The 17,579-nt window shown below is 44.7% G+C and overlaps 1 protein-coding gene across 3 annotated transcripts in view; it reads right to left on the bottom strand.

The window, feature by feature from the left end:
- Nucleotides 1-17,579, bottom strand: part of LOC137378723 (hypoxanthine-guanine phosphoribosyltransferase-like) — an 86,814-nt gene that overhangs the window by 19,757 nt on the left and 49,478 nt on the right. The window contains exons 5-9 of one of the 3 annotated variants that reach the window (XM_068049082.1): nucleotides 16,997-17,014; nucleotides 14,886-14,968; nucleotides 12,835-12,881; nucleotides 9,801-9,877; nucleotides 173-3,249 (exon numbers count right to left, since the gene is read on the bottom strand). In XM_068049082.1, the coding sequence (XP_067905183.1) occupies nucleotides 3,202-3,249; nucleotides 9,801-9,877; nucleotides 12,835-12,881; nucleotides 14,886-14,968; nucleotides 16,997-17,014 (273 nt within the window). In that variant the 3' untranslated portion in view covers nucleotides 173-3,201. Of the gene's footprint in view, nucleotides 1-171; nucleotides 3,250-9,800; nucleotides 9,878-12,834; nucleotides 12,882-14,885; nucleotides 14,969-16,996; nucleotides 17,015-17,579 lie in introns of those variants that run through there. The other 2 variants (XM_068049083.1, XM_068049081.1) reach the window with 2 other exon arrangements.

Here is a 17,579-nt window from a genome sequence, read left to right as displayed (position 1 = left end):
GAGGGAATTGCAGAGCTTAGGATCTAGAGAACTGAAGCACAGCCCGCCATTAGTGGGATAAATATAATAGAAAATTCTTCAACCTATCATACGCAGTATCACAGAAAACCCACTGGTGTAAATAAATAAGCATTTTGAGAATACCAAAATGGCCTCAGAGAAAAAGAATACCAGTCAATTTCATGCTGGTCTATGCTGGCTATGCACATGTGCTGATTCATCAACTTCCCTCAATCAAATGCAATTGGCCTCAAGGTGTTTAGATCCTTTTGGTCTTAAGGTTACTATTTTTACCATGCGCAGTGCGTTATTCTAACACATTGCACCATCAGAGTGACCAGGAGCAATGCCACAGGAGGTCAGTCAGTGGCTTTATTAATAACGGAGAATGATTAGTATTTGTGCACAAACCAGTGCAGGTTGATGCTTTGCCGATGGCAGCATACACCAAATCCTTAAAGGTCCTTGTAGGCAGTAAGGTTAGATCCTCAATAGAACTTAGCCTGTCAGAGTCATTTATGGCATAGAAGGAAGCTATTCGGCCTATATAATCTATGCCAGCTTTTCGCAGAGCAATCCAGTCAGCCCCACTCCCTCGCTCGATCCCCGTACCCTGCAAGTTTATTTCCTTCAAGTGCCCATCCAATGTCCTTTTGAAATCATTGATTGTCTCTACTTCCACCACCCTTTTAGGCAGTGAGTTCCAGGTCATTACCACTTGTTGCATAAAAAAGTTTTTCCTCACATTCCCCCTGCATTGCTTGGCCAAAACCTTCAATTTGTGTCCCCTAGTCCTTGTAGCATCAGTTAATGGGAACGGTCATAATCTTGTTACACCTCGATTCCAATCTCCCCTCAATCTCCTTTGTTCCAAGGAGAACAAATCTAGCTTTTCCAACCTAACCTTGTAACTAAAATCCCTCATCCCTGGAACCATTCTGGTAAATCTCCTCTGCACCCTCTCAAGGACCCTCACATCCTTCCTGAAGTGTGGTGACCAGAACTGGACACTATGCTCTAGTTGGGGGCCTAACCAGAGCTTTATAAGGGTTCAGCATAACTTCCCTACTTTTATACTCAATGCCTCTTTTTATGAAGGCCAAGATCCCATATGCCTTGCTAACCACTCTCTCAATATGTCCTACCACCTTCAAAGATTTATGCACATGCACCTCCAGGTCCCTCTTTTCCTGTACACTTTTTAGAAATGCATCATTAAGTCAATATTGCCTCACCCTATTCCTTCTGCCAAAATGCACCTTACTTTTTTTGTATGAAATTCCATCTGCCACTTGTCAGCCCTTTCTGCTAGCCTATCTATGTCCTGTTGCAGGCAGTTTATATCATCCTCATTCTCTATTCCAAGATCTAAGTCATTTATAAATAGCAAAGAAATGCAGTGGTCCCATCACTGATCCTTGGGGAACACCACTGTCCACCATCCTGCAGTCTGAAAAACAAGCATTTGTTACAACTCGCTGTTTTCTGTCCTAAGCCAATTTTATTTTTGACATATTACTTTATTGCAGATGCATACATATCTGTACATTCAAATAAATTTAAAGGATACAATAATGGCCAATGAGCCTAGGCTGACCTTGAAATGGCAAATGCATCATCAAAAATCTATACCACACTGCGTACCCAGCACCAGAATTTCTATCTCGTGTTCCTACTTTCAATGCTTATAGTGCCAAGCTCAATACAAGCTCCTCTGCTTGTGTTACCTCAATTAAAACTTGGTACTGGCGGGAAGCGAAGTAGACAGCCCAAATCTATGCAGTACACAGAATATCTGATGCATTTTACACACTCAGCAAACATTACTTTTAAATAGGAGCCATGGTAACCAAGACACATAAACTGAGGAAAGCCTATTTAGACTGCTGGGTAGAAATAGAATGGGGTAGAATTGCTGTGGGTGGGGTTTCGTTTCTCTCAATTTCCTGCCATCACTTTGGTGGAAGAAATGGTGTAAATGGCTCCTCTCTTTCTGCCAGGTGGCAGCAAAAGAGCTGAAGAACTCCTGCAGAAATTCCAAATGGTTTCCTGGAAGTTCTGCTCTCTTGTATTCACCTTGTCCCCACCCATGTAATCTACCCATTTTCACCCTTCCACTATTGGGGCTTGCCAAGAGGGGAAGGTAGCAACCTACGTCACCCTTGATTTGGTCACGAGGAATGTCCATGATTCACAGCACCGCATGCCGTTGGGATTGGGCAACATGTGGTGAGATGGTGCTGAGGGAGAACAGGATTGCCACCTTACTGGTTTCGAACTGGACAATCCTGAATTTATTTACAAAATAGGCTGACCAGAAATGTCTAAGCTGTACATCGTGATTGGTCTGTGCCAGGAGAGCACAACCGCCTCAGGTGAATCAGCAGCCAGTCTTACACCAAGCCCTGATTTTCTTCTCCACTGAAGTTGGTGGAAATTGGATTCGCTATGAGCTCATTTCACGCCACTGGTGTCGACCAATTTTACCCCCTAAAACGTCTAACTTTTAAATATGAAGTCTGCCCCTCCCCCACCCTTTCATATACAAGCTGTGGAAGCACTGATTGTTGTTTTCAATTATGGTTTTTATAAACAGAAGGCTAACCCAACTTGGATTAAGAAAGAAGGTGGCATGACTCAACAAGAATCAACTGGCCCTCGCTGGGCACACCCCCTCTCTCAACCCTGCACTGGCAACTCGGCAAACAGAGAGCTACTGCCCATCCCTACAGGGCACGGCCATGCCTCACCACCAGTGCTGTTGCCCTGTTGAAGCCAATGTTGGGAGATTAGCCGCGTGCCTCTCCAACTTTCACACTGCCCAGAATGAAACACAAAGCTGAACAGATGCTGGAGATTCGCGTCAGAGACCTCGTCTCGGTCATTCTCATGTATAAACAAAACATCTCAATACAAAAATAATTTTTTTGCTCTCAATGTTTCCAGGAGGGCAAAAAGAAAACTTTGCAGCACATTTCAAATATAAAAATTTAAGCCATTTCCATCGGATGATACAAAAATAGTAACATAATCTAACATATTTTCAGCTATGTACATTTTCAGATGGAGCCTTTTGCACACATTCCATTGCCTACTGACTATATAAATAGATTGATTGTGAGGACAAGGACATTTAGGAATCTACTGTGATCCGTTCCTTGCCAGAATCTTCAAGTTATTGCGAGTGAATCCGTTGGGTCTTCAGACTTTATATTTCTGTCTGCCTTTTTCACTGATCACACAAATATGCTTTGAAAGAAAAAAAAGGAACAAAAGGTTCAATGACCGTTGCACAGTTTTGCTGGTTTAGCAAGTCAAAGTTAACTTATTTTTTCAACAAATCTTCAGTGGAATTGTAATAGAAAACACAATGTTTTCAGTATTGAACAACTGTAACTGTAAGAAGACTTGCATTTATATAATGCCTTTCATGACTTCAGTAGGCCACAAAATGCTTTACAGCTAGTGAAGCACATTGTTTTTTTAGGTGTGGTTGTTGTTGCAATATATACAAATAAATACAGCAGCCAATTTGCACACAGCAAGGTCCCACAAATAGCAATGCGACAATGGCCCAATCGTCTGTTTTAGTGATATTGGTTGAGGGACAAATTTTGACCGGGACACCATGGCAAAATTCTTCAACTTTGCTTCCAATGCCACCCTTCTCTCACCTTTACATAGTCTATCTCCGACACTTCCCTTCCCTTCCTCAACTTCTCGGTCTCCATCTCTGGGGATGGAATGTCTACTAATATTCATTATAAGCCCACCAACTCCCAAGGTTACCTTGAATATACCTCTGCACACAGTTTCCTGTAAGGACTCCATCCGATTCTTCCAGTTTCTCCGTCTCCGACGCATCTGCTCTGATGATGCAACCTTCCACAACGGCACTTCTGATATGTCTTCCTTTTTCCTCAACCAAAGATTTCCCCTCCACTGTGGTTGACAGGGTCTTCAACCGTGTCTGCCCTACTCTCCACACTTCTGCCCTCACCCCTTCCCCTTCCTCCCAGAACTGCGACAGGGTTCCCCTTGTCCTCATTTTCCACCAGCCTCAACATCCAAAGGATCATCCTCCACCATTTCCACCACCTCCAGCGTGATGCCACCACCAAACACATCTTCCCTTCCCCTCCCTTCCCCTGTCAGCATTCCGAAGGGATCATTCCCTTTGTGACGCCCTGGTCCAATCCTCCATCACCCCTGACACCTTGTTCCCTTCCCATGACACCTTCCCATGCAATTTCAGGAGGTGTAATACTTGCCCTTTTACCTCCTCTCTCCTCACCATCCAAGCCCCAAACACTCCTTCCAGGTAAAGCAGCGATTTACTTGTACTTCTTTCAATTTAGTATATTGTATTCGCTGCTCACAATGTGGTCGCCTCTACATTGGGAAGATCGAATGCAGATTGGGCCGCAGCTTTGTAGAACGCCTCCGCTCAGTCTGAAAGCATGACCCCGAGCTTCTGGTTGCTTGCCATTTCAACACACCCCCCTGCTCACATTTCTGTCCTTGGCCTGCTACAGTGTTCCAGTGAACATCAACGCAAGCTCGAGGAGTAGCACCTGATCTTTCGATTAGGCACGCTACAGCCTCGAGGACTGAACATAGAGTTCAACAATTTCAGAGCATGACTGACCTTTTTTAAAAATATTTTTCTATTTTTTTTTATTTTATTTTTTAACCATGTGTCTGTTTTTTCATGAGGACAGAGTTGCTCATTACTCTGCCATTAATACTCTCTCTGGACTAATGCTTTGTCTTTCACCACAAACATTAACACACTCTTTGGCTTTATCCCATGACAGCTTTGCTATTTAATGTCTCCTGCCCTCTGCCCTATCACACACCTTCCCTGTTCTCTTCCCCACCAACCTCCCCCCCCCACCCCCTCATTGGCTTAAAACCTAATTCTTTTCTAATCTTTGCCAGTTCTGGTGAACGGTAACAGACCTGAAACATTAACTCTGCTTCTCTCTCCACAGATGCTGCCAGACCTGATGAGTATTTCCAGCACTTTGTTTTTATTACTGTGGAGAAATCACTTGTTCCTCTTTGAATAGCACTATGGGCTCTTTTACATCTACCCGAAGGCAGATAGGGTCTTGGTTTTAATGTCTCCTCTTGTAGGAATGAATAAAGCCATTCAGCCCATTGCATTCATTTGGTCATCCAGATCAATGTGGCAGTCAGCAATATTGTCCCACCTCCTCTCTCTTTAAAAGGTACTGACTCACATTACATTCAAAAAATGGAATCCTCTAGTATCTCATCAATACACCATTCTCCATGTGTGAGCTTAACAGTGACACTATAGAAATGAACTTATGTTGGGGCAGGGTGGTTGCATATTACAGTCCAATCCTATCATCAATCAACATGCACTCAGATGTGCTTTAGAGTTGGTTTCACTGAGTTGTGATCAGGATTGGGGAACGCTGGCTGGCTGAGTTATCAGGATTGGGGAACGCTGGCTGGCTGAGTTGTGACCAGGATTGGGGAACGCTGGCTGGTTGAGTTGTGATCCGGATTGGGGAACACTGGCTGGTTGAGTTGTGACCAGGATTGGGAATGCTGGCTGGTTGAGTTGTGACCAGGATTGGGGAACGCTGGCTGGCTGAGTTGTGATCAGGATTGGGGAACGCTGGCTGGCTGAGTTGTGATCAGGATTGGGGAATGCTGGCTGGCTGAGTTGTGATCCGGATTGGGAATGCTGGCTGGCTGAGTTGTGATCCGGATTGGGGAACGCTGGCTGGCTGAGTTGTGATCCGGATTGGGAATGCTGGCTGGCTGAGTTGTGATCCGGATTGGGAATGCTGGCTGATTTTCACAGTCTGTAGCCCAGGGATGCAGGGGCTAGCAGCAGAAAACCCCCAAGGTTAGCAGGCTCATTGATGTCCAGGATAAACAAGAATCTAGTCCAAATCCTCAACAGATCAAACATCTTCCACAATCCTACAAATACACTATAAAGATAACAGACAGTGAAACAGTTTTAGAAATTAAAAAGGTCCATTGCAGGAAAGTAAAGCTCAAAACCCACTCCCCTCAAAGACCTCATGAGCAAAGGTATTATTTGCTGTAAGATGCACAAGACCAGATCATCATCTGTCCCTAGACTGTGCTAATGCCTCCCAACCCTCTCGCTCTGCAATGTCTTCCAGTTCTACATCTTCTCCTCACACCCCCCTTTCCCACCACACACTTCGATCTTCTGAAAACACGCCACTATCCACATGTTCACTGACAACACCCAGCTTTAGCTCAACACCCCTCTCTTGACGCATCCCAATTTTCTCTAAATTGTCAGACTGCATGTCTGACATGCAGCACTGGACGAGCAGGAAATTCCTCCAACTAAATATTGGGAAGACTGAAGCCATCGTCTTTGGTCCCCTCCACAAACGCCACTCCTCAGTCACCGACTCCAATCCTCTCCCTGGCAACTCTGACACTGAACCAGACTCTGCACAACCTCAGTGCCATATTTGACCCCAAGATGAGCTTCTGACCAGATAGTCACGACTTCATTAAAACCGCCTATTTCCACCTCCTTAATATCAGCTCATCTGCTGCTGAAACCCTTATCCATGCCTTTGTTACCTCCAGATTTGACTATTCTAACGCATTCCTGGCTGGCCTCCCACAATCTACCCTTCTTAAACATGAGGCTATCCAAGTGGGTTTCAACTCGCACCAAGTCCCATTGACCCATCACCGGCCCCCCACCCCTCCACCCCACCCCGTGCTCACTGACCTACAGTGGCTCCTGGTTAAGCAGCACCTCAATTTTAAAATTCTCATCCTCGTTTTCAACCTCCTCCATGGCCTCACCTCTCCTCCCACTGTAATCTCCTCCAGTCGCACAATCCTCCGAGATATATGTGCTTCTCTAATTCTGCCCTCTTCAGCATCCCCGATTTTAATCGCTCCACCATTGGTGGATATGCCTTTAGCTGACTGAGCCCTAAGCTCAGGAATTCTCTCCTCATCCTCTCTTTTGTCCTTTAAGATACTCCTTAAAACCTGCCTCATTGCTTTTGGTCATTTACCCCAATATCTCCTTATGTGGCTTGTTGTCATATTTTGTTTTCTAATGCCCCTGTGATGCTTTATTATATTAAAAACACTGTATAAATTCTAGTCAGTCATTTTGTTTTCTCTATTATCCACCATTTGTGGCCTGCAGTTGCCTTGACCTGATGTGGTGTTTGGGTGTGGGGCAGTGGGAAAAGAGAGAATAAGGAAGAGTCCAACTACAACTCCCACTGTCAATCACTATCCAGTGATCCCTTGATGGAAAGTGAGCATTATAAACCTCTATGGAGAATAGAACCTGGCTTGGCTGTGATGCCCCATAGTCAAATAGCTGGTTGACATTCACTATCTGGACTCACCCAGAAACATTAATCCAGCCACATTCAGCAGCTTTGGTGAGGAGATGATTGGGGAAAAAAAAGCATCCATGAAACTAAAGTCAGCTCCTCAGTGACTCACGTGGGTAACTACCTGGCATGGCTTGTCCTCAGCTTGAATTCCAAATAACAAGTTATATTTATATCGCACCTTTAACGTAATAAAGCAACCCAAGGTTCTTCATAGGAGCATTATAAAACATAAGGAGATATTGGGTCAAATGACCAAAAGCTTGGTCAAAGAGGTAAGTTTTAAGGAGTGTCTTAAAAGGAGGAAAGTGAGATAGAGAGGCGCAGGGAGGGTATTCCAGACCTTGGGGCTGAGGCAACTGAAGGCAGGGCCACCAATGGTGGATCGAGGATCTTATTAACTTGGGCAACAATGAGGCCCAGGAAAGGGCAGAAATCACTCAATCGCCACAGAAAAGTAATACTTTTTTTCTCTAGTAGCAAGACTAAAAGGCAATCTAATATACGCCACACCTGATATTCAGATCCATTGTCCATTTTGTGCCACAATTTGAGATGAATTTCTCCTCCAAGATTCTTCCACTTGTTTGGGGGGGGGGGGGATAAATGGGGGAGTCCAGAACTAGGGATCCAACCATGTCAGACAGTCACTCAGAAATCCAATAAGGAATTCAGGAGAAACTCCTCTATCGAGATAGTGGTGAGAATGTGGAACTCACTACCCACAGGGAGTAGTTGAGGTTAATATTATAGATTCATTTAAGGGGAAGCTCGTTAAACACATGAGGGGTAAAGGAATAGAAGGTTATGGTGATGGAGTTCGATGAAGTAGGGTGAGAGGTGCCTTGTGTGAAACACAAATACTAGCACAGATGTTGGGCTGAATGGCCTGTTCCTATGCTGTAAACTTCTATACAATTCTATGCAATAATTCAAATAAATAATCTTAATTACAAATATCTGTGCTTGAAGGAGAAAGAAAATGTGTTGAATATTGGTGACTCATCCTTCTCCTGCAGAAACCAGATTTTGTATCACTTCAGCCACACACCATATGCCATTGATGACTGCTGGATATCTGTGACATTCGTGTTCATCCCCCGCCCCCACCCCTTCCTCAGCTTTCACCCTGTTCTTTCACCTCCCTCCCCACCCCCCACCCCCAAATCTGGGACTCTCTGACAACATGCTGTACCACTGCAAAAATGGGTGAGAGCAAAGCAGACTCAGAGAGGAAAGTAAAAAGTCGCTGCACCCAGAACTGGTGGCACTGAGCCAGAGACAGAAATAAGTAGCAACAGACATGTAATTTGAGGGCAGCCGCTGGATTGCAATGATGGCCTTGCTCTGGGAGCTGCCTCAATAATAATTCCAACTGGCAGAGACTCGTGTTTCCAGCACATGGAGTGGGGGGGGGGGGGGGGGGGGGAGAAAAGAGAGATATGGAGAGGAGAGGAGAGGAGGAAATTGAATACTCCTTCTGAACAACTGAGTGGAAACAGTTTGTGCAGGTTGGACGTCCAAAATCCAGCTGTCTGAAAACTGGACATTTTTGAAAATATTAAGTAACAAGTTTAGTGTCAATTGATCATAATTACTTGAGCTGGCGGGCAGCCATAAAGGCGGGGCTAAAGTGTGGCGAGTCGAAGAGACTTAGTAGTTGGCAGGAAAAAAGACAGAGGCGCAAGGGGAGAGCCAACTGTGTAACAGCCCCGACAAACAAATTTCTCTGCAGCACCTGTGGAAGAGCCAGTCACTCTAGAATTGGCCTTTATAGCCACTCCGGGCGCTGCTTCACAAACCACTGACCACCTCCAGGTTCTTATCCATTGTCTCTCGAGATAAGGAGGCCAAAGAAGACTTGAAAGACTGAAGACACTGCTTTTTATAGTATCCTATTTAACGAGCTAGGAAGAGAAGGGGAGAGGCGAGGTCGAGGGAGCATATCCCTCCTTAAATAGGGAGACCAAAACTGTATGCAGTACTCTAGGTGTGATCTCACCAATATCCTGCACAATTGTAGCACAACTTCCCTACTTTTATACTCCATCCCTCTTGCAAGACATAAATAGTTCAGCCATTGTAGTGAGAGGGGACTGAATGCAGAGTGTAGTGGGCATGTGATCAGACTGTAAACCAAGGTCATTGTCCATAAGAGACTGAATAGAATTGAGCAATGAGTGGAGGGTTATTAATAGGAAGTAACAAAACGGGATAACAGGAAACACATGAGTTAGTGGAAGAGGAATCAGGACAAGCCATCAGCTACAGCACAGCTGGGGCAATCTGAAAAAGAAACAAACCTGACAGCAACTTGTGTAGAAATACACAGTGTCAGACTCTGTCCAAGGCATCGACAAAAGATTTCTGATATTGTAAATAAAAATTGTAACACTGCATACTTACATTCAAGTCCCGGAAATACTCATTGTAATCCAGGGCATATCCCACCAAAAACTTATCTGGAATTTCAAATCCTACAACTGCAAAAACAAGGAGGTAAATGTTAACGCTGTGACCATTGGTATATTTCACATCACAAGACGGAACTTTCTTCAACTGCATCTTCAGTCCATTTGATCTCACTCTTCCAGAATGCTTATCGCACCATCTTCCCATTACAGCATCCAACTGGTTGATAAATCTATCCAATGTCTGGGGCGGAACTGTCCGTTATAGAATCAGACACAATAGAGGGAAGCCATTCAGCTCATTATGCCTGTGTCGGCTCTTTGAAAAAGCCACCCAGTTAGTCCCACTCCCCCAACCTCTGCTCTTTCCTCATATTCCTGCTATACAATATATCCATTTCCCTTTTGAATGTGACTATTGAATCTGCTTCCACCATTCTTTCTGGCACTGTATTCCAGATCATAAGAACTGTGTAAAATAAATTCTCCTCAGCTTCCCTTTTGGACAGCCAAAGTCAAGGCAGCAAACTCGCATTGTGGACGCTCCTTCCAAGTTCCAGAGCACAGGGCAATCTTTCCCCGCTGACCATCTCCAGTTCACAAAAAAAAAAACATTCTGCATCCCTCCTCCCCTCCTGAAGTGAAGTCACAACAACTTGCATTTATATAGCACCTGGAATGTAGCACAACATTCCAAGGTGCTTCACGGGAGCGTTACCAAACAACAAATGACAACGAGCCAAAGATGCAGACATTAGGACAGGTGACCAAAAGCTTGGTCAAAGAGATAGGTTTTAAGGAGTGTTTTAAAACAGCAAGAGGGAGAGTCACAGAGGTTTTGGGGAGGGAATTCCAGAGCTTCGGGCCCAGATGACTGAAGGCACAGCCACCAATGACCAGTCGCCACGTTTGACTATTTCTGGCCTGCATGGATGCTCTCCAGCCACTGGGGAAAGTGCAGTGACCAGTAAGGGGGTTAGTACTCATGACTTTAAAACAATGTGTATGCATTTTTTTTTAAACAGCAGGAGAGACTGCGACCAAAACTACTGAACTCTTTTTGGGAAGGAAGTCCTCCCAGATTAAAAGGAAAAGTATGCACATTGCAATTGGCATCTGCTCCCATTCCCCATGGCACTTACTGTGGGATGGGGGTCCACTTTGGGAAGCAGGAACAGGCCCAGCTTATGAGTGGCAAAAGAACCAGCGGGGAGACGAGAAGTGAGTTGTTGTGATCAGAATGCGCTGCCTGAAAGGGCAGTGGAAGCAGATTCAATAGTAACTTTCAAAAGGGAATTGGATAAATACTTGAAAAGGAAAAATAATTGCAGGAATATGGAGAATGAGCACAGAAATGTGATTAATTCAGTAGCTTTTACAGAGGGCGAGCACAGGGTTGATGTGCCAAATAGTCTCCTTCTGTGCAGTGTGATTCTATGACTGACAAGCTAAGTGAGTTAGGTAGGTCTTTCACCAGTCAATAAATTCCTATTCAATAGTTTATCACTGTCTACAGAGCCTGGCAAAAAGAAAAGTCACTTGCCCAGCTAGGATATTCTATAAAAAACTAAAATTGATTTGAATACAGGAGGCCCTTCAGCCCGCATCACGTCCCCTTGAAGAATGACAATCTTACCGTTTTTCCATTGTAACCCTGCCAAACAAGCAAGCAGGACTTCAGTTTAGTGTTTAACAGTTTAACCCAAAGGATGTTTGCGAAGCATTTCAGATTAAATTGATTTAGTTTAAGTAACAGCCAATTATCACAAGTATTAGACAAAGAGCAGATGCTTCTGCAAAATGCTAATCCATTCTTCTCCTTTCTAGCATCATTTTCTCATCCACCACATAAAGTTGCCTATCTGTTATTTTCACTTCAGATCTTCTCCCACACGTCAACCTTAATTGTACAATTAAATCCCCTAAAGCAGAGTCCAGACTTTTTGTCCACTTAGCTCTATATCACGGAACCCTCTTGAAGTCCAAATATAAAGAACTATAAACAGAAAATATAGTATCAAGAAATTACATATAAAAGCACTACCACCATCCCAGCTGAGTTGCAGACTTGAATTCCAATTCGTGCATGAATGAATTTGCATAAAAGCATTCTCAGTTCAATCCCGCCCCCATCAAAGCTAAAGTTATAAACAGACTGTTTGAATCCAATTTAACTGTTTGGAAGTCACCGCTGGGCTTGACTATTCCCAATGCTTTCCTGGCTGGCCTCCCATTTTCCACCCAACATAAACTTGAGTTGGTCGAAAACTCTGCTGCTAGTATCCCAACTCATGCCAAGTCCCTTTCCCCCAACTCTCCTGTTCTCGCTGACTTCCGCTGGCTCCTGGAGCGACAATGACTCCGTTTTAAAATTCACATGCTCATTTTCAAATCCCACCATGGTCTCGCCCCTCTCGATCTCTGTAACCTCCTCCAGCCCGACAACCCTCTGATCTCTCTGCACTCCTCCAATTCTGGCCTCTAGTGCATTTCCGATTTTAAATCGCTCCACCATTGGTGCCAGTGTCATCAGCTGCTGAGGACCTAAGATTGGGAATTCCCTCGCTAAACCCCTCCATCTCTCTCTCTCCCATCCTTTACGATGCACCATAGAACCTACCTCTTTGATCAAGATTTTGATCGTCTGCCCCAATATTTCCTTATGGGGCTTGGTGACAAATTGTGTTTGATAAGGCTCCTGTAAAGCAACGTGGTACGTTCTACTACATTAAAAGGTGCTATCTAAATGCAAGTTGTTGTTGTTGGTTCATTCTGCTCAAAACTGAGTAGAATGCAGAGTGAGAGGCCATAGGGGTTTCACAGATCATACTTTGGACACCTCTGCCCTTAAACTCATTTATCCTTTCTCCAGTTTGTCATCCCAGCAACAGGCTGGGTTAGATATGTAGCTGGTAGCCTCCAGTCACTGGGTGTAACTGAAAACTCCCAGTAAGCTCAGCTACGAAATAGAGCAAGACAAGAGTGTTCTTTCTCGGACAGCATTTAAATGAATGGAGTGCAGTACTCACAGTCTGGTCTATATCCTGAACTCCGAGGGGTCCTTTTCAACAACAAGCTGTAAATAGATTTGAAGAAAACAAAGCCAATCAACTCTAGAAATTGCATGCAACTAAAATACAAAGTGATTCCTGACAACGCAGCAGCCTGCTGATGTTATCAGAGTGCACCAAGATGCGCACATGTGCAGCTCCACCTTGCCAGGACTAAGTGGCGCATTCGTGGGATGACGTCATCGCGCAGCGGCAACGTCATCGCGTATCCGCGCCTGGTCCATCTTCGCGCATGCGCAATAAAGCGTCATCGGGCATCCAGCCCCCCACTTGGCTGGAGGAAGCGGCTCAATGGGAAACCTAGAGGCTGGAAATCGCTCCCCCCCTCAGCTGCTCCCCTCCACTCCACTGGCCGATTGTTCCACGTTCCTCGCCATCCCGCTCTCCGGCTGCTCGCTCCTCGCTTCCCCGCCTCCCCCACCCCCCCTCTCCAGCCGCTAGCTCCAGGCTGCGATGCTTCCCTCCTCTCAGCCACTTGCTCCTCCATCGCCCCGTCACCCCTTGCGGCCCACCTCGCTTCTTTGGGCGGCACGTGGAGACTGATCAAACGTGGGAGCAAGTGGCCGAGAGGAGGGAAGCTGTGCGGTCTATAGCTAGAGGCTGGGGAGCAGGGTGGCGGGAGGGAGCAACTGACTGGAGAGCAGGGAACAATCGGCCAGAGAAGTGGGGGGGGGGGGGGGGGGGAGGGGTGAGTTGCGAAGTCTGGAGCGAGCGGCTGGGGGGGACGGGTGGTGAAGCAGCCAATGGGGAGGAGGAGGAGGAAGCGAGTTGCTGAGGGTGGGTGGGGAAGCGCCCAGTGGGGCGGGAGCTAGTAGCTGCGTTCAGGTGAAATCAGTCCTGGTCAGTTGTATAAACGAATCACGATAATGAATTGGCAGCACATTTATACTCTGCCATCGATCTTCTTTTCCATCGATCTTCCATTTGAAATTCACTATCTTCCAATGGAAATTCAATCATAAAATTCCTTTTGTATTTAAATAGAATTACTGGAATATTAAATGGATCTGAGGATTACAGTTAGTATCCTATAACGATCTAGCCATAAACATTTCCTGTGATAAATTGAGCAGCGCCATCTTTCATCCTGGCAGCTGCCTGAACGTCGCAGACACTGAGGTTCCAGTTGAAGAGCCTGCATTTGTGCATGTGCAAGTATTGCGTCACTCAGTGGTTGCGTTGTCAGTAAACGCAGCCACTAAAATAATTTACTAAACAACCAGAGTGGAACATTGATAACCCATTATTTTGAGAGGAATCTTCTGGGGGGGGAGGGGGAAGTACAGAATATTCCAAGGTCGCTATTTTAAGATACAATGAAATCGACCAATATGGAATGGATCAACAATGCATTGCAACCTCTGTCAGTTTGGCTCAATTGGTTACAAACACTTACAAGTCAGAAGGTTGTGAGTTAATGTTCTACTCCAGAGATTTGAGCATACATTTCGAGCCAACAATTCAGAGTAGCACTGACTGAATGCTGAACTGTTGGGAGTGGGAGCGGGAACTTGACTGTAGGAAGTCGCAGGACTAGAGTGTGCATTAATTTAGCAAAGGGCAGGGCTCCTTCTTCACAATGCATGATTGGGGTTTGGGGCACAGAGGTTTGAGGGGCTGAGGGAAAATGTAGTTCTACTCACCTTAGTGAAGCTTTCAAATTATTAAGCAAACAACTCGAGCATGCCAGAATAACTGGAAAGTCAGACACATCTCAGTGATGTCACATTACTGGCAAAGGCCCGATGGGCCAAATGGTCTGCTTCTATGCTGTAATTTCTAGATCTCTGGGGTAAATCATCAAATTTAACAATCCAGGGGAAGAGCTTCACACAAAGGCAATACAGGTTGGAAATTCAAGAGGACAGCATGGACAATTTCCATCCATATACCAACCACGCTGGGCCTGGGTTAAGCAACCAGAATCCCCGACGTTCGCCCCTGACATTTAAATGCTCTGTGCCAGGCGAGCAACGGTGTAGAATTTTAAGGGGTGAAGTATACCCGACCTTGCTACTTTGACCATTTGGGGCTTGTAGTTCTCCAAGAGCGTAAGAAGTTTCTTCATTGTTCTACCAGTTTCTACAATGTCCTGGATAGGGAAGCAACACGACACAGTGAATTATTACCAAGCTATAGAAGAACTCAATGAGCTGCTGGGGCGGGGGTGGTGGTGGGGAATGGAAAACATACAAAATATTTCATAAAACCATTATTGGTAATATATAGTATTCCATTATCACCACTCCCAACTATAAACTACTGCCCCTCCCAGCCCTGCACTCTGTCCATAATATTCCACAGATGTCAGCCTTGGATTATTGGTAGAACTCTCACTTGAGTCTGAAAGCCTTAAGGGGAGATATTTTATGCTCTCGCCCACATCAGGTTTGGAGGCAGGGAGAGCATAATCGTGAGAGATGGTGGCAGTTCGGGACCCTGCCATCTCCCCGACTCCACCCCAATTAAGTCCGTGGCAGGAAGGCCTTCCCGCACCACCACCAATTAAGGCCCTTAATTATTTAATATTCTGTTTACCCATCACCCTTGCAGATGCTGACCTACATTGGCCACCCAGTCCAGCAACACCACAATTTTCCAATTCTCAATCTGGTTTTCAACTCACTCCATGCCCTCGCCCCATCTCCATAGCCTCCTCCGACAACCCTTCGAGATCCCTGCGCTCCAGCAATTCTGGCTTCTTGTGCATTTTATTCACTCCTCCATTGGCAGCCATACCTTCAGCTAACTGAGCCTTATGCTTTGGAATTCCCTTTCTAAACCTCCTCCACTTCTCTCTTCCCCCACTTTTAAGACGTTTCTTAAAATCTACACCTTTCACCAAGCTTTTGGACAACTGTCCTAACATCTTTTGTGATTGTGCCAATTTTGTCTGATTACACATCTGAGAAACATCTTGGGACCTCTTACTACAATTAAGACTCTACATAAATAGAAATTGTTGCTGTAGCATCAGGGAACCAGAATCTCTCATATACCAGAGTCTACCTACATACTCCTGTACATAGCTACTTGAAAGCACTTCCATTCTAGGGATATGCAGGTGGGAAGTGAGAATGTGATATGACAGCAGACGAGGTGGCATAAAGCAATTGGCACACTGTGCTCCCAAAAGCCATAATAGAGATTTCAGCTGAGAGCAATTAAACTGTCTACAATCTACAGGCTTTTAAACTCAAACTTTTTGTTGCCTCGTCTTCTTGATTTATTTCGAAGATTATTAAGAGTCAAGAAAGAATGCCAGTGACTGAAAGCAAAACATGCTTAATGGGCAAAAACAATTATTTATTGAGAATCTGTGTCTATCTGCACCATACACAATACTCAGCAAGAGGGGAGACAACAGAATTTTAGCCTGTGACAAAGTTAAATATTTTTTATAAAAATATTTATATAAAAAGAAAGCACTGTCCATGGTAAAGATCATAGATCAGTTTGTTGAGTGTACAGGTCAGTGTTCTTTACTGAAGGAAGCTGTATTGGATGACGAGACCATATGAAAAGAAATATACTTGTTGGAGGGGAGTATGCACACAGGATGCTGCACATGCCATGAATTATGCATGACACATGTAGTGCGCATTGGGCAAACTGATATGTACTCAATACATACAACAACTTGCATTTATATAGCACATTCAACATAGTAAAACATCCCAAGGTGCTTCATGGGAGCATCACTCACAAAATTTGACTTTGAGCCACATAAGGAGCTATTGACCAAAAGCTTGGTCAAAGAGGTAGGTTTTAAGGAATGGCTTAAAGGAGAGAGAGGAGAAATATCAGAGAGGTTTGGGGAGGGAATTCCAGAGCTCAGGGCCTAAGCAGCTGAAAGCATGGCTGACAATGGTGGAGTGAAGAAAACTGGGAATGCACAAGAGGCCAGTGTTGGAGGAGTGCAGAGATCTTGTCAGATTTGAAAGAGCTTAGAGATAGGCAGGGGGTGAGGCCATGGAGGGATTTGAAAACAAGAATGAAAATTTAAAAATCAACATTTCATGCAAGTCTATTTCGAAGAAAACTAGGAGACCTACAGCATATTAGAAGTCTTAAACCATACTTCACATAACATTAGAAAAGCAGAATATAATTGACTTACTTCAACTATTAGGACGTTCTGCATCACGTGTCAGCAGATGGGGAAAAAAGATTAAAACAATTTTATCAATTTTAAACTAAATAATCAATATTCAGCTTGTGCATTATAAGATAATTATAAGTGAGATGACAAGTGTAGCAGCTCTGTAAGGAATGCGATAGCTTTGACCTTACCTTAATTGGCTCCACTCTTGACCTTCATCGATCAAACATCTCAGCCTCACTATCTCCTCTGAACTCAAATAGAACTTCCCCCATTTCCTCCATTGCCTCCCAGAAAGTTGGTTTCCATCACTGAAACACTTCTTTCCCTCAACAACTCCAATGCTCTGTATAGCCCAAAGCTATCCAAGACCCGAATACTCCTCCCATATCTGGGAGGCAATGACATCTCTCTGGCTCTCACCCTAGGGGAGGCAATCTCTCTCACTACTAGGCTCCAAGCTCTCTCGCTCTCTTTCAATTATCATGCTCACACAAGGAGAAATTATGAACTATAAATTGAACTGATAAATTGAACTCAAAACGGACAACTTTTTGCTGCAAAACAAGATGGAGTAACGGCCAGGTGACCTCTCCTGTAC

The sequence above is a fragment of the Heterodontus francisci genome, chromosome 17 (assembly GCF_036365525.1).
Source record: "Heterodontus francisci isolate sHetFra1 chromosome 17, sHetFra1.hap1, whole genome shotgun sequence".
NCBI classification, from domain to species: Eukaryota; Metazoa; Chordata; class Chondrichthyes; order Heterodontiformes; family Heterodontidae; genus Heterodontus; species Heterodontus francisci.
The sequence above is the reverse complement of the archived record's forward strand: the minus strand, read 5'-3'. Positions and strand labels throughout refer to the sequence as shown.